This window comes from Rattus norvegicus, chromosome X, assembly GCF_036323735.1.
Source record: "Rattus norvegicus strain BN/NHsdMcwi chromosome X, GRCr8, whole genome shotgun sequence".
Classification (NCBI taxonomy): domain Eukaryota; kingdom Metazoa; phylum Chordata; class Mammalia; order Rodentia; family Muridae; genus Rattus; species Rattus norvegicus.
This window is the reverse complement of record NC_086039.1, coordinates 120,842,864-120,867,628: the sequence shown is the minus strand read 5'-3', so window position 1 is coordinate 120,867,628 and position 24,765 is coordinate 120,842,864. Positions and strand designations below refer to the sequence as shown.

General features: G+C 44.3%; 1 protein-coding gene across 4 annotated transcripts in view; it reads right to left on the bottom strand.

The window, feature by feature from the left end:
* Positions 1 to 24,448, bottom strand: part of Slc25a43 (solute carrier family 25, member 43) — a 34,335-nt gene extending 9,887 nt beyond the window's left edge. The window contains exons 1-4 of one of the 4 annotated variants that reach the window (XR_005498125.2): positions 24,078 to 24,423; positions 16,663 to 16,904; positions 12,071 to 12,243; positions 10,767 to 10,934 (exon numbers count right to left, since the gene is read on the bottom strand). Coding sequence is in view for 3 of the 4 variants with exons in the window: in XM_063280362.1 (XP_063136432.1) it covers positions 10,887 to 10,934; positions 12,071 to 12,243; positions 16,663 to 16,904; positions 24,078 to 24,352 (738 nt within the window). In the remaining variant the exon portion in view is untranslated. Of the gene's footprint in view, positions 1 to 915; positions 10,935 to 12,070; positions 12,289 to 16,662; positions 16,905 to 24,077 lie in introns of those variants that run through there. The other 3 variants (XM_063280362.1, XM_003752132.6, XM_039100201.2) reach the window with 3 other exon arrangements.
* Positions 24,449 to 24,765: the final 317 nt, after the last annotated feature.

Below are 24,765 nucleotides of genomic sequence, written 5' to 3'. Positions count from 1 at the left end.
GATCCAATGCCCGTGTCATCATCCCTGTGAGCTCAGGGGGGGGGACACAGCCATAAGTAACTACTGACAACTATATGGGGAGGGGGTGGGTGAGAATAGGTGCTTCATCTCCAGCACTGGCTACAAGCGAGCAGTGCGGTTAGTCAACAACATTGTCTATAGCCTTCAGATAACAGAGGCTTCCCAGGTAGCTGCTGACCTTTCTTGTTGACAATGGATGTTTTCTGAGACCTTTTTCTCCCCCTTTCCCTTATCTTCACTTGCTCTTTTTGGGGACAGAGGTGGGAGGTCTTATCTTACCTTCTGTTAGTGTTTAGACAGAGCTCAGCTGTTTGGACTCCCAGATTTTTACTGCTTCAAAGGAACGAGCCAGCTCAGGTCAGGAGAAAAGGGCAGTGAGCTGTGTTCAGTTCACTGGAACTGGGCAGGCACCTCCCTATTCCCTCCTCGTCTGCCCTCTAGGGACAGTCTTGTTTCCCTGATCAACAACTGCTATTCCCAAAGTGTTTAGGGAACTGTATACTTTTTAAGAGAACAAAGGTGGGGGGCAGTTTCTCTTTCCCTTCACTTTAATAACAAAGCTGCCCCCCAAACTCCTACCTTGCCTAATGGATGTTCAGACATTCACCTGCCCTCACAAGGCATCCTTTACTTCTGATTGCTAAGGCAACGCTACTCCCTTGGGCAGAAGTGAGTCCTCAAAGGGGCCAGACATCAGTGAGACTGCAACAAAGGCAAGGGTCAGTCTCCCTCACCTCTGAGAGCTCAGTACTCAGCACTCTACACTGTATGTCAAGACAGGTAAGTGGTCTTTTAGGAGAACATCCTTTCTCTTACTAAGAATAGATGCTGTGACGACCAGAAGAGGCTCAAGTAGGCAGAACGATTAAACTTGGTTAGCATCTTTTACTAGTGGCTGGGACAACAATTTCCTTACCTTTCCTGGCATCATCCTTCCAGAGTGCTAAGGACTTTCTTCCCAGTCCTCCGATCAGCCAGATCAGTCTGTAGCTGACCAAAGGATGGTGGCTGGGAATGGTCTACTGACTGCGGAGAGCTTGTTAAAGCTGCCAATGGAGTTTCCAATGACAGGATACTGATTCCAAGCTCCAGGATTCTAGAGTTTCCCTAAGACTTTTTTTCCCACTTTAATTTGAGGTAACCAGCTTCTGCCTAAAACCAGGCATATTAAAGTCCAAACATTTGTGTTTCCTTCCAATTTCTGTGTTGAAATCCTGATGGCATGTAATGTTTCAGGAGGTGGAGCCTCTGGACGATAATAAGGTCACGAGGCCAGAGCCCTCCGGAATGGGATTAGGGTCCAAAAAGCCATGCCAGGAGTTGCCCTGCTTCTTCTACTACAGAAGGACAGAACAGGAATGTGCTATCTAGGAATGGGAAGGCGAGCATTCACCAGATATTAAATTTGCTTTGACCTTGCACATTCCAGCCTCCAGAACTATGAGAAATCCACTTGTACTGTTCAGAAGCCACCCAGCTTCCCGTTGTAGAGCAGTTTAAATGGATGAAGGCTTCTGAGCCTTTGCACATTGTTATTTTTCTCCACCGTTCATGCACTGAAATATCGAGCTTCCAGTTCTCAGGGGCCAGCGTCTGCCATCTTAGCAGAGGCAAAGTAACGAAAGGCTAAATTAACTGCCTAGCATCTAGAAGGAGCCCTGTACTTCCTGGTGGCTAAAGGAAAGCTGGGAGGAAGGAGAGAGCCAGCTTTAATATATAGTAGCTGTGTGACTTCTGAGCAAGTAGCGTCCCCTTTCTGTGCCTCATTTTCCCACCCATGAAATAAGGGTCATAATACTACCTATTTCGGAGGTTGATAACGAGGATTAAATGAATTAAGAATCTGCCTTATATGTATTATCTGGCCAATAAATGGTAGAACAGTTACAATTCCTTAATCCAGGGCAGACTTTTCCTGTCATTATCTTCTTGCACAAATCTTCATGTATCTAACCCTGACAAAAGCTTCAGTAAAGGAGCAGCAAAGTCGTATACATTCCTACACTTTCTGAAAGCAGTCACCTAAGGACTATGAATTGGATGGTGGTGTGATTTGCCAAATGCCCCCCCCCCCAGATCCATGCACAGTGATGGGAGGTTGGAATGCGGAGAGAGTACACATGGGAACCGTGTGAAGTTTTATTTTTCCTATTCTCTTTTCTGTTTGCCTCAGACACAGCCCTACAAAATTGCCCAGACTAGCTTTGAACTTGCTCTGTAGCCCAGGCAGGTCTGAATAGTTTGATCCTTCAGTCTCAGCTTCCTGGATGTTGGGATTACAAGCTTTGGACATTGTGTCTGGTTCTATCTTGTCCTTTTAGCACACTTGCCAATCTTGCCAGTTAACAGATGTTGGCCATGCGTGGCACAGGACAGGATTGCTATGATAGGAGACAGTGCATTCTTAGAAAGGCACACAAAAATTTCATATGTATTTTATTTTATAAAGCACGAAGGTAACTTTATGCAGTCTTTTTTTTTCTTTTTTTTTTGGTTCTTTTTTTCGGAGCTGGGGACCGAACCCAGGGCCTTGCGCTTCCTAGGTAAGCGCTCTTCCACTGAGCTAAATCCCCAGCCCCAACTTTATGCAGTCTTACATTTTTATTTTATTATTATATACATATGCATGTGTATGTGGTGTGCGTGGCTCTGTGTGGGGTACATGTGTGCTGTAACTTACGTGTGGAGGTTAGAGGACAATCTCAGATGTGCTCCTGGCTTCCCTCTTATTAGATATACACAGCATCTCTGTTTACCGCTGTGTAGGTGAGGCCATGAGTTTCTGTGGATTCTTTTAATTCTGTTCCCCATCTCAACATAGGAGCACTGGAATTGTAGACACCCACTCCTACCATGCCTAGCTTTTATTGGTTTGGGGACTTCAAGCTGAAGCTTCTGTGCATATGTAATAACCATCTCCCCAGCCCCATCTACGGGCTTTTCAGTGTGACTGTATTTTGTTTGCAGTCCTTTCCTTGACGTCAGTTGCAGAAGCTCGCATCATGTGGATGCTCGAAGTTTCTGCCTTTAGAGCATTTTGAATTTGAGAGTTCCAGAGTAGGGATGCTTAAAACTAAGCAAACTAAGACAGTAGGATTAAGGAGAGTACTTCTGCTTGGGAAAGTAAGATAGCCTCTCTCAGGAGGTAGTCTTGGCAGGGGGTGGGGGGACAGCAGAGCAGTGATGTGGAGATAAAAATGGTGAGACAGGAAAAAATACTTTAGAAGGGAAATTGTCAGAGTGAGAGGACCCATGGAGAGGCTAACAATACCCTTTCAAAGGAGTTACTCACCCACAACTTTTGGGACTACAACTACTGTGCCCACAGACATGGGAGAATTGGGAGTCAGTGGAAAACATCGTCCACCTTTTCAGAGAAGGTCCCCTACCATTAATTTACTTCCTTCCTCCCCAGGAGCCCAGTGGGCTGGACTGTCTGCACTGTGGCTCTCAAAGGCTTAAATATCTGCCTTTACCCATTATCTGAAAGTGAGTGCTGGATGGGTGGGAAAAGCCAGCAAACAAAAGCAACGGATACTACTACCAAGGTAAGCTCAGTTGGACTTTTACAGAGACAGAAGTGATGCTTGGGCAGAGAGAGGTCACTGCACGAACAAAGGCCTGTTGACCGGAATATAAAATACATTTGGGCTTGGGGGAGGGGAACTTCTTCACTATTGCAACTGGATGCCTCAGTTGAACAAGAGGCCAAAAGAAGGCATATTTTGCTTTGCCTGGTCAGTATTGTTTATTTGTAACCTTAAAAATCAAAAGATCTTACATCTTAAATCTGGATTTAGGGGCTCCCTTGAAAACGGGGCTTGCATTTCTAAATGACAACCATCCTTCTGCAAAGAGACTCTTGTAGCTTAGCAGCAGCCCCCACAGGCTCTCTTCCCTCTTTTCTGCTACGCATATTTAAATGCTAATCACATTCTGTGGGCACAGAGTTTAGTTCTCCAGAATGCTTTCAAAAGGCATGACGGCTTAGAATGCATTTAAAGGCTTATTGTTTGGGGCTGAGTGCCTGTTATCTGGGTCTCTCTAGCTCTCCTGCCCATGCTGCTTCTGAATTCTTACAAGACATTTGATTCTGCAACTCCCTATACAAAGGGTCTCTATACAAGAGGAACAGTGAAGTCGGTGAGGGAAACATGCCAGACTAATGGGCCATCCTTTCTCCTCTAATTCTTCTCTAAAGGTGAGAGAGAAGGAGCAACACTGACAGGGCTAAAGAACATTTGTTCTGCAAGAAACCCACAGACTCAGCGGCTGGGACTGAAGTGCAAACTGCATGGCCTTTCTCCCAGTTCCATTGCTCGAAGATGGGCTTGTGATCTACAGAACCTTTGAGGCCTCAGTTTTCTCATCTCAATAGGCAAGATGGCTCAACAGGTAAAAGTGCTTGCTGCTAAGACTTGCTGATTTGAGTTTAAGCTCCCAAACCTGCGTGGTGGACAGAGATCACTGATTCCTTTAAGTTGTCTGACTTCTATATGTGCCCTGTGACAGACACACAACACACACACACACACACACACACACACAGAGAGAGAGAGAGAGACAGAGACAGACAGAGACACAGAGAGAGTGAGAGAGACAGAGACAAAGACAGAGACAGACAGACAGACAGATACACACACACACACACACAGAGAGAGAGAGAGAGAGAGAGAGAGAGAGAGAGAGAGAGAGAGAGAGAGAGGTGTGCAATAAAGCAGGGCTCACTTTTTAAATGGTTGTAAGGACTGGATGATATAATGAATATCCACTTGGCCCAGTGGCTGCTGTAGCTTCCCCTCAGTGCTAATGGTCACTTTTAGAATCAATCCTAGAGAACAGAATGTGCTGCAGTATGAGGTGATAAGGCCTTTGACTGGAGGCAGGGCAATAAGAGAAAGGACCCATGTGGGAAACTTATGAATGCAGAAGCAACTGGGCTCTGGGTTGGTTGGATGAAGGGACAGCAGAGCCAAACATAACTTCTGAATGCTTAGCTTGGGTATCTGGGCCAATGATAGCCCAGAAAGGGAAAACTCTAGGTAGAAAGTGTGAGGGGAACAAGAGTAACTTTGACAGACAGTGGGTTGGTTGGAAGTGATCATGAGGATGTGAGACTCTATGGCACAAGTCAGCAAAGCAGGCTGTGAGAACCATGAGCCCAGGACTGAGGAGGGAGACGGGGGCGGGGGGGGGGGGATGAAGACAGGAGCAGCTCTGAGGAGTGGGTAAATGAAGGGAGTGTGTCCTACTCAGCAAAGGTTGCTCAAGGTGGTAACCATCTCGGTCAGCTTGGAGTCTATTTGAGCAGGCTGGGGCCTCTGTTTATTCACTGACCATGTGTGTTCTGCTCACTGAGCTGTGCCGCTTGGATACCACCTTTGTCCTTCATTTTATGCACTTTCAGTTCAAACGCTGACCTGGCCTAATCCTGCTTACCTTGTGAGTTGTGGTGGAGCAAAGTCCACTGGGGTATAAATCAACAGGGTGACACATGGGTTCGTGTTTGATGAAATGGAGATACGTGATACGAGCAGCAGAGTGGAGGGGATGCACGGGGACCTCCTTCCCGGTTCTTTTGGAACGCCTATCAGACTCCAGGTCCCATGCTCAAAGCTGTTCCTCAGCTTCCCAGCAAAGTGTTTCCCAGCCTGTCTCACCTTCTCTTTCAAATACCGGTCTATGGAACCGTTATAGGTTTTTTTTTTTTTTCTTCTTCAGAAATCTTTGGTTCTTATTACAGATTAATCAGATAAAATATTTTTGTTAACATTTCCTCCGTCTTATATTTTCTTTTATTGAATCCTTTTCTTTTCTTCACCCCCTCTGCCCTTTTCAGACAATCTCTCACTGTGTAGGTCTGGCTGGCTTTGAACTTGCTATGTGGACAAGGTTTTCCTCAAACTCACACACACAAAAAAAATTGCCTGCCTCTGCCTGCCTAAAGGTTATGGCACTATGCCCAGCCTATTGTTTCTCCAATACACTTACTGCTGCCAGCATCTTCTGGCCCAGGGTCTTAGCCAGGTGGTGATCCAGATAGAAGGGCCTGGCTTGGCTGTATCTAGAAGAGCTTGGGTTAAAATGTACAGAGCAGTGGAAAAGGAGATTTCAGGCAGGGTGGTTAGAGCCTGTGAAAGCACATGAGGTAGTGGCATTTCATTCCACACACAACTGACCCTTCTCCCCAGAAACATTCTCTCAAAACATGCACATGCATAAATTATTTACCTTTCCATCCTCCAGCAGGCCAAGCAAGGAAAAGCAGAATAAAATGAATGTAAGCCTGGTGAAGGAAGGGATCAGGTGGCTGAACAAGACTTCTGATTATTGTCATTAATGTTTAGAATAGTTCCAACCTGGCGTGGTATTGGACGGACAGATTGTATGTATGAATGTCTGGATAAAAGCCTATGAAGACAGTTAGGCACTCAGACAAAGGCACCAGCCACTATGGGTGGGTGGGTGGGGAAACTCCTTGTTCGGTTAGCTATCCACCAGACACCTGCTGTTGATTTGCTTCATGTTGGGCAGTGCTGTGGAGAAAACCAATGGAATGCAAGTGTTACCATTAACTGTGTTCAGGTCACAGCAGCTTGGTGCCCTTGTGACAAAGCAAGTGGGTAAACCTGCCTGATCCAGTGAGGGCAGGTGGTTCTTGTGGCTCTCTCTTCCTGATGAATATTGCATTGTGTGCCTTACAGGAAAAAAAACCCTTTAGGTGTTTCCTGTTGCTTCTGGCCCCTTATCGTCCTACCTAAGTAATTCTGAGCTGGGGACTGTGAGGTTGGTAACTCACTAAGCTCTGGTTCATAGCTTTCCATGGCTCAGATACTATGTGTTTACTGCAGTGACACCTAGTGGCTGGAGAAGGTAATGCCATGTTTGCATTTAAAAGCCTGTGGCCTTTCTCCTGGGTGTTAATTTTTTAAAAGAATATATTATGGACAAAGTTATTATATTTATTAACCCATAAAAAATAAAATTTTGTCTGAGTCATGTTGAGTTACTATATCTTCAGATGACATTTATGATGTAAATAACGCCAGTCCTATTTTACAGAACAATTACCTTGTGTTTTTGAAAACAACCACTATGACTTTGCATTTATTTGAAAGCTGTTTTTTTTTTCTGATTTTGTTTTCTTGAGGCTAATCTCAAACTGGCTATGTATATGATGGTGACCTTGGAGTTTTGATCTTCTTGCCTCTGTCACTGAGATCACTGGCATGCACCACCATACTCAGCATGATGGCAGCATGTTGACACACTATATATGCATCATCTAGAAGGTTCCCCCACAAAGGGAAAATGATTAGGACTACACTAAAATTCTCACTCTCAGTGTATCTTATACCCTGGTTGGAGGCAGATTATTATAGTATGGTGATAGTGTAGTGCAGAATGTAGTGTTGGCTAGAATCTCCTAGAAAGAGTCTTTGTTTTAGCTCCCAGAAAGAGAAAGGAAAGCTTTCTTCCATAAAGGTTTATGGAAGAAGATTTATGGAGAAGACCAAAATCTCTCAGCTTCACATCCAGATATCACTGAATTTTACCTGAAACCCTTTCTGATGACTAGCTTTAGCCCCAGGTCTCAAGGTTCTATTTTAGGTAGGTCCATTAGTGGTAGGTAGCTAAGCTCACCTAACCTTACATAATCTAGGATAGACTCAAAAGAGGATACAAAGTGTTGGGAATTTCTCTAGCAGCAAGAGATATTCTCTCTCTTCCTCCTCCCTCTCTTTCCCTCCTTCCCCCTGTGTGTGTGTGCGCGCGCATACATGTGTCTGTCTGTCTCTGTCTTGCTGTCTCTATTTCTCTGAGACAGTGTTTCTCTGTGTAGCCCTGGCTGTCTTGGAACTCTGTAGACTAGGCTGGCCTTGAACTCATAGCAATCCACTTGTCTCTGCCTCCTGAGAGCTGGGATTAAAGGTGTTCTAGGATTGCAACTTATGAAGTCAGCATTTGAATATGTTAAACAGGTTGGGTAGTAGCAGACTTATATGATTAAACCTAAAGAAAGATGCTTGGAACTAAAGAAGGGCCACATACTGTGGTCCTGAAAAGAAAACGGAATGTTTTACATGAATTACTACAAGTTTGTACTGTGATGTGGTTTCAATGCTAAACATAAGACAGATTTGAAGTTTACCAGGAAGGACAGGTGACTGTGAAAAACCAAAGGAAAGTAAAGAAAAGCAGTGAAGTTAGGAGTGTGTTAGAAAGACGTGAACATTGAAATGGTGCAAGGACGGTCAAAAGGACAACTGAGCAGAACACGTTGCCAGACATAGAGACCCTGGGAAAACAGACTTACTGTGTGGTGAAGGCCACGTCACATAGTGGGTGAGAAAAGAAAGATTATTTTCAAATGGTGCACAAGCAATTGGCGAACTACAAATCCTAAATGTAATAAGATGTTAAGTGTTGGAGTTATACTAAAATGTACTTAAGGAACAAATAGGTGACTAGCCATAGGGCTGGGGGCTAGGGACATAAATCAGTGGTAGAGCCCTTGGCTAGCATGTGTGAGGTTCTGGATTGCATCAGTACTGACTAAAAGGATTGTAGCGGCAGAAATTTAAAGCAGAGAAATAACATTAGAAACAAAAAAGAAGCAAGGGCAAAAGTATATAGTCACATCACATTTCAAAATATATACATCATAACACATAAACAGACCTGGAAGAGGTGGTTTATGTCTGTTACCTCAGCAATTAGGAGGCTGACAGCAGAAGATTGGCACACGTTTTATGACCAGCCTGGGTTACACTGTGAGATTTTTTATCTCAAAAACCCCACAGAAGGAGCATTAAGGCAAATGTTAGAAAATATGACATGAAAGAGAATGTGCAGTACATGCGAAGGTTGATACCTTTACTAGGCAAAGACCTGTTACTAACAATAGGAAAATCTAGATACCCCAGAAAAATAGGCAAAGAACATATACAAATTATAAAGCAATGCAAAAGGGCAACTGTGGAAACCATGCAATCTCACTTGTAAACAATGCATTAGAGAAGTGACAGTTGATGACAGTGACCTTACTGCTGGTGCAAATGAATGCCTCTAATTTTTTGGAGTGTCAATTTCATTATGAGTCAGCATGGTGGCCTTTAATCCCAACCCTTGGGAGGAAGAAGCAGACAGATCTCTGAATTTGAGACCAGCCTGCGTCTACACAGTGAGTTCTAGGACATCCAGGGCTACATAGAAACCCTGTCTTAAAAACAAAGAAGGTGGAGAGATGGCTCACAATTATCTAAACTGGAGTTTGATGCCCTCTTCTGTCATACAGGGGTATAAGCGGACAGAGCACCAACACACATGAAATACATGAATAAATAATTAAATGTAAAAAAACAAAGGAAAAACAAACTAGGGAGCGAGCTCACATGAGCAACAGAGGAAGTGCGCTGGGCATGGTAGCTCATGCTGGAAATCCCCGTACCCTGGAGACTGAGGCAGGAAGCTTTTAAATCTGAAGCCTTTCCTGGATTATATGGGAAGATCAAGGCCTGTCCTGATAATTTAAGGAGCTCTTGGCACGCACAAAAATACGCAAGGGCAGGGGATGTAGCTTACGGGCAGTAGAATACTAGTCTAAGTCACACATGTCCTGGGGCTCAGTCCTCAATACCTAAAAATTAGGATGCTTTAGACTTATTCAGGCCTTGTGACCTACAAGTCAGTTTCTAGGAATATAATGTGAAAAACACAAGAGATTTTATTACAGTGTTGTTACACTTAAAAATTAGAACTAGCCCCATTATTTACAAGCTGAGAAATTTCAGCTATTTCTAACATTCAAATGCAAAATAAAATTTGATAACTGAACAGTTAATTGTCTGGACCTGTATCTGCTATGTGATAAGTAAAAAAAGCAAGCTACCAACTTTTATTTGTAGCTTTTCTTTTTCTTTTTCTTTGTTTCTAAACTGCATTCACACATTGCCAGTATGTATGTGTGAGAAAGAGAGAGCAAGTGTGTGTGTGTGTGTGTGTGTGTGAACATACATAGGAAAAACTAGTAACTATTAGAATCTATAGGTATTGGGCATTTTCCTTTTTTTCCTGCTTTGCTATGTATCCTAAAATTTCTAACAACCACATGTCCATTACTTTTTTTTTTTTTGGTTCTTTTTTTTCGGAGCTGGGGATCGAACCCAGGGCCTTGCGCTTCCTAGGCAAGTGCTCTACCACTGAGCTAAATCCCCAACCCCTACTTTTTTTTTTTTTAAAGATTTTTTTATTGTATATGAGTACACTGTAGCTGTCTTCAGACACACCAGAAGAGAGCATTGGATCTCATTACAGATGGTTGTGAGCCACTCTGTGGTTGCTGGGATTTGAACTCAGGACCTCAGGAAGAGCAGTCAGTGTTCTTAACCACTGAGCCATCTCTCCAGCCCCCCATTACTTTTTTTTATTGTGACCAAACATACATAATGTGAAATCAACCCTTTAAACCACATTTTAAGGGCTGGAGAGATGACTCAGGGGTTAAGAGCACCGACTGCTCTTCCAGAGGTCCTGAGTTCAAATCCCAGCAACCACACGGTGGCTCACAACCATCTGTAACGAGGTTTGATGCCCTCTTCTGGCTTGCAGGTGTATATGCAGGCAGAAAGCTGTATGATGTATACATAATAAATAAATATTTTAAAAAAACCCACGTTTTAATATGGGCATGATTTTTTTTAAATCAGAAGTTATGTTCATTATGTTTTGCACTATAGTCATACCAGTGTGGCAATGGTTCATCTGGACAAGGACAGGAGAGAAGAAACCCAGACAGATGAGATGTTTTGTGGATCGGAGTGCCAGAGTGGAGTATCATCATGTCAGAAGACGCCACTAGGAAGTCAAGTCCCTTCAGGCTTTTTGGCACTGGCCACACTGGCCAAAGGATACTGTAGCAGGGAAACAGGAAGTTGGGAGTAGCATTGAGAAACTGGAGAAACAAGTCAGAGTCATGTGGAGAAACCAACAAGTGGAACTTCTTATTTCAAGTGGCATGCAAATGACCTCACATTCATTTCCACACAGAGCTTCAGGGACATGTAAGTCACTAAGTGAGGCCGAAGAGGCACAGGAGCCAAGGGAGTGTGTACAGTATTAGGGGAAGATGCAAAAACAGTCAGTCTTGTTTGGATTCTGGTTAGCCACAGGTGGCTGTAACGCCCTCATATTTTATCGACTGATCAGATTGGCACTTTTGATAAGAATGTAGGCTAAGCTAGTTCGTTAGTTTGCAGCCTCTACCTTTCGATTTTGCTTTTGTGTTCTGTAGAGAACATGTTTCTCTAGTAATTGTTAGGACGATGCATGGACAGTTGCACCAAAGAAAGAACACTTTTGAAATGCAGTTTCTTTCTCAGGCCCCTTGTTGAATGATTCTTGGTTTATTTTAGTCCTTGCCAGTCAGGAAAGGCACAGTGACAAGAAAGAGTGCTATATCTTCCCTGCATCAAGAAGGCAAGTTAAGGGGTTGGGGATTTAGCTCAGTGGTAGAGCACTTGCCTAGGAAGCGCAAGGCCCTGGGTTCGGTCCCCAGCTCCGAAAAAAAGAACAAAAAAAAAAAAAGAAGGCAAGTTAAGGGGTTGGGGATTTAGCTCAATGGTAGAGCGCTTGCCTAGCAAGCGCAAGGCCCTGGGTTCGGTCCCCAGATCCGGAAAAAAAAAAAAAGAAGGCAAGTTAACAGGTTGCATTATGCAGTCTCCTTCATTTTTGGTATTGGAAGAAGAAGAACCATAAGTGATGTAACCAGGGACCAGGAAAGAAAAGGGAGACTGATCTGGAAGACAGATACATAAAAGAGAGGTAGAGGCATTGACTTAAGCTAGTAGCCCGGAGGTTAGCAGAAGTGGTTTGCATAGTATTTGCATAAGCAGTCCTGAGCTCTTAGAAAAATGTCCTCAGTGGTGCGGCTGTAGAACAGGATGGGGAGGTAGGTGGGCGGAATCAAAATATTCTTTGTGGTTACCCCACTGCAAATGCTTCAAGGTAATCCACCCCCCCACCCTCCGCCCACCCCAATGCTCCGCACCTGCATCTTTCTCTTCACAGTGTCAAAGGGAAATGAGACAGCCTGGCTCACAGCAGCAGCCACACAGACGGTGGCAAAGTTCTGCAGGTGAGAAAAGCGGTCCCGGGGTCCAGTCCAGATTTTTTCCAGGTTCATGTAAACTAGAAGAGAGCCAGCCGAGAAGGGAACAGCACCTGGGAATCAAGTACAGAGAGGTCGCCGTCTTGGAGAACCACTGTCTGGAAGAAAAAAAAAATGCCTCTGGGGGGATGCACAAGGGTGTATAAGTGGTGCCCAGGGCTGCTTAAAGCTCTTCCAGTCAACTAGCAAAAGCGTGTTCTGGGGGCAGGAGTGATAGCACCGTAAGGTCGGGATGGAAGAGCTGCTCACTCAAGGTTGTACAGTTTACAGTAAATAAATGCTGTACAAAAGGCCCGTAAACAAACCTTTACAGGTAGGTGTGGCGGCACACACCAATAATCCCATCATCTGGGTGGTAGAGGCAGGAGGATCAGTAGCAGTTCAAGTTCATCCTTACCTACATAGCAAAGGTTTGGGCCAGCCTGAGCTTCTTGAGTACACGAGACACTGCATCAGGCAGAAGGAAATAACCCCTAACCCAGAAGCTTAACTTGGGTTTGTGAAACAGATGTTGAAGCGTTTGGGGGTATACTGGTATTTGTAACTTACACTGAAAGCACCGAAGAAGAAGAAGACGGATTTATGAATGGCTCTGAGAGATGCATAGACATGTGATAAAGTAAAAATATAAACTGATGCATTATTCAGTGAGTGTGTGGTTATTTATAATTCTAAGAACTCTTCGGTGTGCTTGAGATACAAAAAAAAAGAGAGAGAGAGAGAGAAAAATAAAAAGAAACATGGAGGGAGAAAAATCATTTCCATGGTACTGAATGGATGGCCCATAAGGTAAGAGCACTTACTGCTCTTGTAGAGCATGGGGTGGCTCACAACCACCCGTGACTCCAGCTCTAGGGAATCTGACACTATCTTCTAGCCCCCCAACAGCCCAGGTACTCATGTGTCTGCACACAGACTTTTACAAAGAAAATAAAAATAAAAATAAAGCACTTCCATTGAGCACTTGATCTTGTATTGGCTGCTAGAAAAGGATTGTCCTCTAGTGAAGAAGGAAACATTTATGATAACTGTGCCCATGAGGTTACCTGACTTGGCTTAAATATCATAAGGCCTGGTTAGTATCATACACTGTGTATCTCTACCTTCCTAGTAAGTAAGACAGTGAGCAAAGAATGCACTATCTGATACTCTTACACATTTCCAGAAACTTTCAGAGCCATCTTCAGTTCACAGAGAGACTAAATTTGTCCCTCAAAAAATGAGATCTGGCTACAGATGGCTTCGTGGTTTAGAGCCCTGGTCGCTCTTACAGAGAACTCAGGTTCAATTCCCAGAATGCATACTGTGGCTCAGAACTATTTGTAACTCCAGTTTCAGAGGCTCTGATACCTTTTTCTAGCCTTTATGGGCACTGCACACAGATGTGAATGCAGGCAAAATACCCCTATACATAAAAGTAAAAAATAAAAATACACAAAGAGATCTAATAGATAGGAAAGGCTATACATGTAATTCATCCAAAAAAGGTAGGTTACTGTTTATTATATTTAATAAACATATTTAAAAAGACTCACCAACTTCCTATTTTCATCGAAAAACATTTAGGGAAGCCAGGCATGGTAGCACATGTCTATAGTCTCAGCACTAGAGAGGCTGAGGCAGGATGACCCGTTCCAAGCCAGCCTTGTTTACACAGCAAGCTCAAGCCCAACCTTCATTACATTACAGTCTGTCTCTAAATAGTGTTGGGCACTATGCCAGGTGCTAGGACTACAGCTCAGAGCAGGCTAATTTCTGGAGAATTTACCATCAAATACAGGCACTAACTAGGGAATACTACATATTAACATCCCTGTGCATTTAGTGGGCTATGAAAGAGGCTTTATGTGCACAAGTGTCAGAATATTAATTTTGCCCTGAAGAACCAGGAAAGAATTGAAAGAAAAGAGATCTATCTCTGTCTCTCTGTGTTGTGTTAGGGATTGAACATATAGTCCCAACACTACTCCCCTACCGCCGTCACATTTTCAACTTTTTGACATTGGCCACAGTAAATTGCCTAGATTGCCTTGAACTCTATAGCCCAGATGGGCCTTTGAACTTTTACTTCTGTCTCTACCTCCTGAAGCTAGGGGGAATCACACACCGGCTTGTGTATAGTCAAGACAGGAACACTTACGTAGCCAAGATTAGCCTGGATTTCATCATGCTCCTGCCTTAACCTCCAGAGTACTAGGATTATATTATATGCATGTATCATCACCCATGGCTTAGAACACAGAACTTTTGAATTGGGACTTGAGCAAAGACACTAAGAGAGTGGAAAGGCAGTCCAGGCAAATACAACGAGCACTGTATCTCTAAGCACACACATTTTTGTATGGCTTGAACATGAGAGCAGGGAGAGGCTTACATAGTACAGGATAGGATGAGGTAGGGCAGACTGGCAGGGGCCAGCTCCAGATGATCTGGAATGCCATAGGAATTCTGGCTTTCTCCTTTAGCTTTTAAGGAATGGAGTAAAAACAAAGCAGACCATTTGGGAAGATCATCCCAGTCTGGCAGCAGTATACAGGGCACACCAGGCATAGGGCCACAGAGGAACATGAGCCTGCAGGAGAGGCTGAGTTCCTAGAGTCAGGAAGGAAGATGATGCAGGGATGAGCTGATGAGCTAGGACAGAAGGCAGAAGGCGGAGGCGGAGGCGGAGGCGGAGGCGGAGGCGGAGGCGGAGGCGGAGGCGGAGGCGGAGGCGGAGGCGGAGGCGGAGGCGGAGGCGGAGGCGGAGGCGGAGGCGGAGGCGGAGGCGGAGGCGGAGGCGGAGGCGGAGGCGGAGGCGGAGGCGGAGGCGGAGGCGGAGGCGGAGGCGGAGGCGGAGGCGGAGGCGGAGGCGGAGGCGGAGGCGGAGGCGGAGGCAGGCAGATCTCTGAGTTTGAGGAGCCATCTTGGTCTACAGAGAAAGTTACAGAACAGCCAAGACTAAAATAGTGGGACTCCGTCTCCCCAAAGCAAAAAAACAAAACAAAACAAAACCCCCCAAAACAAGAACAAAACAAAAAAAATACTAAACAGAGACTACACCCCCAAATTATAATAAATAAAACTAAAAAAAAAGAGTAAGTCAGACAGCCTTGGCAAGGTGTCACATATGTGTAATTCTAGCACTCAGAAAACTGAGGCAGCAGGACAATCAAGAGTTAAAGGGCAGCCTGGAATACCTAGAAAGTTCCAGGCCACTCTAGGTTAAAAAAATAGTAAAAATAAGTTTTTATGGGGGAGGGAGAGTTCTATTTCTTTAAGAGCGTGGCTCTAGATTGACCGTGAGCTGCAGGATAGCTCTATACCCATAGGTGTGTGTGCAGCACAGTTGGACTGGATTGGGTTATTAACAAAGATGACATGAAGTTGAGAGGGGGTAGGGAGGTGACGGGGTAGATCTTAAAGGAGTTAGGGGAGGATTGGGGATGCATATGATCAAAATACGTTATGTAAAATTCTCAAAGAATTAAAAATATTATATTAAAACCTAAAAAATAAAGATAAAATATTTGAATGCGAAAATATAGTCATAGCTTCTGGAAAAGTACTTAATACCCAGTGAGCACCCCTAAAATATTAGCATTACAATTAAAGATATTAGGAGTTAAAGTATCCTCGTGCTTGTTGAAGCTACAAGATGGGCTCACCTGAGAGGGGATGCAGGGCAAGACAGCCAATGAAGAAGGCTGGGTATGGTGATATGTGCTTGCAATCTTAGTACAAAGGAGGCAGAGGCAGCAGGATCACTGCAGGTTTGAGTCCAGCCTGGTCTACATAGTGTGATTTGTTTTCTAACGAACAAACAAATATAAACACCAATAAAAAAGAAAGCCAACATCGAGGGTAAAAATAAAGCTGAGGGGGGTTGGGGATTTAGCTCAGTGATAGAGCGCTTGCCTAGGAAGCACAAGGCCCTGGGTTTGGTCCCCAGCTCCGAGAAAAAAAAAAAAGCTGAGGGAGGAGGCTGAGGAACGAACTTAAGCAAGCTGGCAGTGTCAGAGGACCTAAAAAAAGCCAAGTATATTGGATAAGAAAGATCTGCAGGAGAGCTGTGAAGATACTCAGGGGACAATAGTACCCTAGAAGCCAACTTTCCAGAGGACAGACTGACTGATCTCATTTAGTACTGCATGCATGGACTAAGTCAATCCTTCTGCATTTGGCAAACAGAGGCCTTGTTTATCTGTAGCTCCGTCAAAGGCTACGAATACCATTGAGATCCTGCTGTGCTAACTCATGGATACACACACTGAAGACTCCGGTTAGCTGAGTGGTTTTGAGGGTGACTTGGAATCCAGGCTTTTCTGAGTCACTTGCATTGCTTGGCTTACAATCTTTAGGCTTCTAAAATTGTGCTATGGTGATCTGTGCCTGCAATTTTAGTACACAGAAGGCAGAGGTACAAACTACCTTCACATGTGCCCACATGTGTCAAAGAACAGCCTTTTCTTGGATGTCGAATTCCACCTTACCTAAAACAGTGAGGGATGCCCCTCGATAAAGAGCCAGGAACCCTTCTTGTTGATAAATAGTAGAAAGAGCATGAATAAGCCCCCTGTAAGATGGTTCCAGCATGTTCTGCACAATCAATCGGGTTTTGATGAGGTCTGTAGGGTATGTGACAATCGTGGAAACCATGCCTGCGAGACTTCCAGCCACAATGGAGCTCCACTGGGAAATACGGCCCAGGTCATCCATGAATAACACAACAAACCTGGTGGTGGTGAAACAGAGAAAGCTCAGATATGAGGTCTGGACTGTACTAGTATGCTCTATAAGGCTTCAAATATTTCCTAGCATTTGGAATTATTTTACAATGTGTCTTAGCGTTTTTATTGCTGTAAAGAGAAACCATGACTATGGCAACTCGTTAAGGAAACATTTAATTGGGGCTGGCTTACACGTTCAGAGGTTTAGTTTATTATCATCATGGCAGGGAGCATGACAGCATCCAGGCACACACATAAGCTGCTGACAGTTCTACATCTTTTTTATTTTTTTTTTATTTTTTATTTTTATTATTTACCCTAGCTGCCCTGGAACTTGTTTTTTTTTTTTTTTTAAAGATTTATTCAACAGTTCTACATCTTAATCTGCAGACAGAGGTGACTGAGAGTCACATTGGGCATAGCTTGAACAAATGAGACCTCAAAGCCGACCCTCAAAGTGACTGTACGTCCTCCAATAAGGCCACACCCATTTTAAAAGAATTATTTATTGATTTTATGTATATCAGTACATTGTAGCTTTCTTCAGACACACCAGAAGGGGACATCAGATTCCATCACAGATGATTGTGAGTCACCGTGTAGTTGGTGGGAATTGAACTCAGGATCTCTGGAAGAGCAATCTTAACCACTGAGCCATCTCTCCAGGCCCAACTATACCCATTTCAACAATGAGTCACATGTCCTAATAATCCCACTCCCCATGGGCCAAGCATTCAAACATATGAGTTTATGGGGGCCACTCTTATGTAAACCACCATACAACATGAAAAATATCATAGAATTATAATGGAATTACTGAGTAGTAAATTTAAATTCCACCATCATATAATGCTAGCTAACTATAAGGAAGTTCAGCCTCTGATGAATATCTTCTCCAAATCTTCCCACTTCACTTCCAGCATTTCTCCACCTTTGATCTGAATAATCTAACTTGCCAGTGGGCTGTAAATAAACAAAAACACCTGGCAATTGCATGCTGCAAACTTTCCATCCTCTTGACACTTAAAAGGAACAGAATTTCCTGAAATGAATTGAAAACAGAAATCCCACTCTCCTCCAGCACCGGGAATGGAAGCCAGAGTGTTCTACACAGTAGGTATACATTTCTGTCACTGAGGTACATCCTAAGTCCAGCATCCCAGAAACTGAGTTTTGAGCCCAGTAGACCAAGCCAATGTTAACTTTAATTGTAGCCACTGGGCTTTGGCTAGCTGCAAAAGGCCCTACATCCAGTTAGCTGATTAGGCTCTAATGATATCAATTGGCTGGCTCGATGACTGAACTGTCACCATTTAAGTTGTTTTCCATACCTTGCTTTTTGTTTTCCTGGAAAAGCTATCTAATTGTCATGTGATGGGTTCTGGGAGCTATCTGATTGGAGTTTGATTTGGTTTTGCTCAAACATACTGTTAAATTTAGTCTAAAGAATTAGTTTCCTTAATAATGATAATGGTAATTATAAGCGATGTTACTATTTTACCAGTTATTAGAAAAACAATGAACAAAAAACTGTGACAAGATATTTACTTCTCACCCAGCAGACTGGCATCATAGCGAATGATGAGGGGATTGTGTGGAAACTGATAACCCTCACCCTTTGCTTTGCAGTATCTAGCAAAGGTGGAGAAGTATGGGTATTTACTCCATAATTCCATTTCCCAGCCTAGAGTAACCCTTACAGCTCTAAACATGAAGACACACTACAAACATTCCTTATAACAATGAAATCTCCAACAATTAAACGTCAAAATGTAGGGGAACAGATGAATGACGGCATTGCCATTCAATGGAGCCCAGATGGTTAAAATGAATGAGCTTAGACAAATCATAGAAACATAAGAAATAAGCCATGAAAGCACACTGATGAATGAATAAAACAAGCTGTAAGGTGATCTGTAGTATATGGCCACCACAAACAATAAAACCTGGGAGTACTGTGTAACATACACAGGTACTTAGGAGGAGCATACAAGTAGATGCTTGGGAAAGGGAAAAGGGACTAGGACCAAGAACAAACATAGGAGTCTGTCTTCATCCAGGCTTTAGTATATTTCAAAGAGAGACGTGGGAGCCAGGTCTTGTCAAGTCATGGCTTCTAGGGAGGCTGTGGAAGAATCACTTGAGCCCAGTAATTTAAGCCCTGCTTGGCCAAGACTCAAACTCAAAAATGAAACAAGGGGGTTGTGGATGGAGTTCAGTGGTAGCATGCTAATTTAGCATGCTCAAGGCCCTGGGTTTGATGCCCAGCGTTGCCAAAAACCAAATAGAAAACCCAAACACATGGGCTGGAGAGATGGCTCAGCGGTTAAGAGCACCGACTGCTCTTCCAGAGGTCCTGAGTTCAAATCCCAGCAACCACATGGTGGCTCACAACCATCTGTAATGAGATCTGATGCCCTCTTCTGGTGTGTCTGAAGGCAGCTACAGTGTACTCATATACAATAAAATAAAAAAAAAATCTTTAAAAAAAAAAAAAGAAAAAAGAAAACCCACACGCACACACATACACGCATACACGCACACACGCACGCACGCACGCACGCACGGCCCTCAACAAAGAGTTTGGGATTGGTGTTGTGGGCCTGTAATTCCAGCATTTGGGAGATTGAGACAGGAAAATGTTGAGTTTGAGACGAGTCTGGCCTACAGAAAGTTCAAGGCCAGTGTAGTTTATAAAGAGAGACAATCTAAAAATAGTATGTGAAGTGTGGATGGTAGGCATGAGTTTTGGACAAACTATGCTTTGTATTTCTTAGTAGGTTTACAATTTAGTTAAAATTACTTTATGGAGTTTTACAAACACAAACTACCCTGTTAGAAGCCTTCTGAGAAGCAGGGCATTGCCAATCATGAGAGCTTACCCCAGAAGAAATATTTATAGTGGTACACAGTACACCCTTCCAGGTCACAAAAAAGCAAGTTCATTCCTTAGTGGGGAGGCTGGGAAAACAGGAAAAATAGTACTTTCTGCCAAGGAATGGTATAGGGAGAAGGTACTGAGGGTTTGGAATAAAAGTAAATAACAGAGTTGGGCTAAAATAATAGTTTTATCTTTTTCAGAATGAAAGCACTCCCAGTTCTTTGGCTCTCAAACTTCCGGTGGAAGGGTAGGTTTCCTGATGTTTAGGTGACAGCCGGCCTGATGAATAACGAGTGGGCATTCAAGTGAAAGCAGCTGGGCCATTCCAGGCTACTGCTTCTGCTCCCAAGTAAAAAGGAGTTCATTCGTGACATCTCCTTAAGGGGTTATTGGTGCATCTCAATTGGACTCCTGGCTATGCTCCCAGCATCGACAGGAAATGATACACAGAGAATTAGAACTGGTATTCACCAATGGCCATTTGCCTCTATGTTAATGCTGGCTTACTGCTTTTCCCCCTCTGGCCAGTCAGGTTGGAGAGACAGGAGACACAGGAAGTAGAAATGATCATCATATTGTCTGCATCAGGCCAAAAAAGAAAATCCACTTTGAGTTTGAAATGCAAAAGCACCATTTTTTCCCATGACCACTCCACCATTCCCTAAACCACTCCACCATTCTAAGACATAGGCTAATTTACTGTCCATTTGTTGACATACCATAATGTGCCAGAACCTGGGCTAGTTCTCAGCTTAGATCACGTAGGAGAGAGCTCAGCAGCCCTGACAAGGAAATGGCTGATAGAGGCATCTACGGGGAAACAGGCCTTTGGCTTACTAAAGTCTTTGAACTATCTTATTATGTTGGCTTGCTGTATGAAGTAGTCTGAAGGAAGTTCTTTAGACTCCTAACCACCAATCTTCCCTTAGAATAGCAAAGTCAAAGGGCTGGAGAGATGGCTCAGTGGTTAAGAGTACTGGCTGCTCTTCCAGAGGACCTGAGTTTGGTTCCTACCACCCACATGGCAGTTCACAGCCATCAATAACTCCAGTATCTGGGCATCTGGTGCACTGTTCTGACCTTTGTGTGTATAGGAATGTACCTAGTGCATGCTCATAAGACATGCAGGCAAACACTTGTACACATTTAAAAAAAACAGTCAAGGTAGAGAACCTCGTTAGGCTACAGATGACATCACGTTGGTCCCTATATCTTAAAATTCTTGTCTGACTGGCTATGGCAGCAGTGCTCCAATTTTGTTCTTCCTCATGGACATATGAGCACAGAAGCTTTTTTTCATGGAGGCTGAATGCGCTGCTGATCTGCGGGAACCCCTTCCTTTCAGCTAGCTCAGATTCTACACACACCCCTGGATATATGCAATCAGTACTTATAATGCTAACACAAGCTAGCAGCCAACATACCCCAATACAAATTCTCAACTGGCTAAGTAATAAGGAAATGCTGTTGGCTCCGAACAATTTGTAACTGTAGGGATCCAAACTAATGTATATTCAGACAAACAAGCAGTTGTGCAGTAAAGTTGGAGGAGGACCTTTTTTTTTTTTTTTTCTTTTTTTCGGAGCTGGGGACCGAACCCAGGGCCTTGCGCTCGCTAGGCAAGTGTTCTACCGCTGAGCTAAATCCCCAACCCCGAGGACCTTCTTTTTGATGGATTTGAAAAAGCTACCTCTTGTATCAGCTGTTATTTGTTTGTGGCAGAAACCTAGCACCCAACACTCTAACCAGTAATCTCCTTTCATTGTTGAGCCAATTAAGCAGACATTTTAGCTGTGGAGTACTAGACAGAACCGTGGACTAAAGAGCCAGACGATCTGTTTTTAAGCTTGAGCTCTGTCACTGTAATTATGGGCACTTTTTTTTCGTTCACTGACTACGCTGGATGTTTTGTTCCAATCAGACAGTATACTGTTATTTCCAGTCACCTGTTTTGCAACTTCATGGTCAGGAGAGAGTACAAATGAATGGATATAATGATTAGCCATGATTGTCCTCGTGGCTTCATAGCTAATCAACCTTTCTAACTCTACCTTGTCTTTCACTGGAATGTTTCTCTTTGCTTTTCAGAAAGAAAATAACCTTAGCCAATCTAGTCTATGGAATTCTTCGCTCTTCTGTCACCATCCCATTCCAGATGCTCTCAGCTGCTGCACGGTGCTTCTAGCTGCTGCTTCCACCCACACAGTCTTTCTTCTCTCCCATCCTACCCTGCACCATGAGACAATCACTTCCCTCCCCTTGAGGGTTTTTTTTTTAATTCCAGCATTTCCACCACCCTGCATAAATATTTTCCACAGCCATCTTTACATACCAAGTCTGATTTTCAAGATCTCATTCCAACCTGCTTTTCCAGCCGGTTATGCTGCATGCTCTTCCTCTTCTCTGCCTGTGCTGACATTCCCTGCAACGCCTCATTTTTGCCTATCGGATTCTTACTCATTCTCCCAAGGTCAAACTCGGATATTTTCTTCTCCTCTGTGAAGCCTTCCCACCTCCTCTTCCCTCACCTGGTGTTCGTTTCCATAGTATTTGATTCACAGCAGTCACATGCCACCTCGAACTTTATGTGTGTGGATGGAGACATACCAGTTTTTTTTTTAAACTAGTATGTTATAAACTGAGGTAGGGGACCGTAATTCTTTCATTCTTGCATTTTCCTCTGGCTTCATGTCTGTGGTGGTTACTTCTGTGTCCTAACTAATGTCTAATGAGTGCAGAAAGGAAGGTGGTGTGATGGTGCTACAAACAGTATGAGGTTTGGAATCAGAAGGCCAAGTGACAGTACTGTCACTGATTTGAGGTGTCCCAGCGTGAGCCCAGGTTTATATCAGTAAATATGGACATAGTGCTTCCTGTCCTGTGTCCTATGACTATTATAGGCAGGATGCAGAAGTTATGAAAGCCAAATGGTGTAAATATATAAGATGGTTAAAAAAAAAAAGCAATGCCATTAGAATCAGGCTTTGAAAATCTGTTCTCGCTCTCTGCTCCTTTGTATACATTCTATTTTATCCAATGATAGATTTCCCTACCACTCTGTGGAGAAGAGAGGGAAATAGGGAAAACAATTGAATCATTAAAAGTCCAGACTGCAGGCAAGATGTTGCTGGGGGGAAACAGCAGAAGCCACAGGAGAATGCTGGTTGGGAACACATTAAAGAGAAGGATGATTCCATTCAGAGTGTCAACTGCCAGTCAAGCCTCCCAGCCTTTCAACTAACCTCTTGACTCTCCCTCAATGCTGAACTGTGGTTAGGATTGACCAGTTCTTAGGGCTGGGAATATATAGTGGTAAAGCACCTAGCTAGCCTGCTCCAAGGCCTGGGGTTTCAATTCCAGCACTGGAAACAAAGTAAAAACAAAACAAAGAGTGTCCCGATCAGCTCCGGAGGGTAGATGCTTGCCTAATTCAGAGCCAAGGCCAGTCTTTAGAGCTGGCCTTGAGCCTACGGAATGAGGAACTTACAGACCAACCCCAATAGAGAAACAGCCCCTCCCCCAGAGTCGCCATTACCGGTTCTCATTTTTAGGCTTCCTTTCCAGCTCCCATGCAAATATCCTTGAGCTCTTTTGAAGGTCACTCACTTGCATCCGTCATTTGCATCTTTCGATCTTACCCTCCATAGCAAAGGCTGATGTGGGAGGTGAGAAAACTCCCAGGATGAGATCAGTGGACAGCTGGGAGTGGGGGAAACATTAGGCTGAAGAGACAGGACGAGGAAAGGATGGTGCGGGCTCCATTGGATCCTAAAGCCAAGTTAGGCTAAATTTCGAGTTGGGGGTGGTGGGCAGGAATCTTTTTAAGGCAACAGACTGGTCCCTCTTCCTGTACTAAGCACTTACTCCTTAAGACACTGGTCTCACTTTTTAAACACCATCAAAAGCATTCTCTCCTAAGTCAGGAAAAGCAAACATTTTCAAGTTACTACACATTGGGAATGGATAGAACTCATCTCCTTGGGAAGCCTTTTTGTTTCTTTACCTCCAGATACCATTTCCTAATTCTCCCTCCTTCTCTCGTTCCTCAAAGACTTAAGAGTTCATAAGAGTTCGCAGGGCAGGAATCTCAAGAGCATTTGAAAAAACTGCTACTGTACTTTAGGAGCCATACATATGGTCTTGTAGCCCCAAAGCCAACCTCCACCCCCACCCTACTTCGGCCCCACCTTCCAGAAGTAAGGGAGGCTGGGACCTCTTAGGATCCCCGGTGCTGGCATCAGAGTGGTAGCTCTGCCATTCCAGTCCAACCTCCCGACCCCTCCCGCTGGGCTCTTACTTTCGGTAGGCAGCCAGCTGCACCACACTGCAGGGGAAGAGGCGCAGGCACGCCACGCCATTCCCTTTCCACAGGGCTCTTGGCCCTTCGGACAGCCACACACGGCGTCCGGTGGCCCACAGTCCCTGGGAGTGGCTTTGCACCCTGCCGACTTGGGCCAGCACAGTGGCGAGCTCCAGGGGCGCGGTGAGACTAAGGCTGAACGCCCCCGCCAGCCCCGCACACAGGAACCTCTGGCTGCCGGTTAGCCGGCCATCCCGCCTCCACGTAGCCATCCAGACCCAGCCCTGTGCCGGCCACCTCGTGGCTGGTGCCCTGGGCTCGCGGGGTAGTTAGAGCAGTCCGGCCAGGCCCCGCCCGGCTTGGGGCGGACTTGCGAGGTGAACTCGGGAAGCCAGGTTCACACCCGAGCAGCGCCTCGGGGTTAGGGTGGGATCAAAGGCGAATCTCTCAGGTATCTGAGGCATGCTCAGTCAGTGTCTGTTTGCAACGCAATAGGCAAGACCGAGGCTTCCATTTTCTGTGGCGAATAGTCACTCTGTTCTTTCAAGGCCTAGCCAGCAACACGCATTTCTTAGGTATCCCTGTAGGTACCTTGCTTCTTCTGGGTCCCTTTTCACATTCTATCTCCTCCCCGCTCTCCTGACTATCTTCTCTTCCATCAGCCTCTTTTATTTTAAATCCTGAG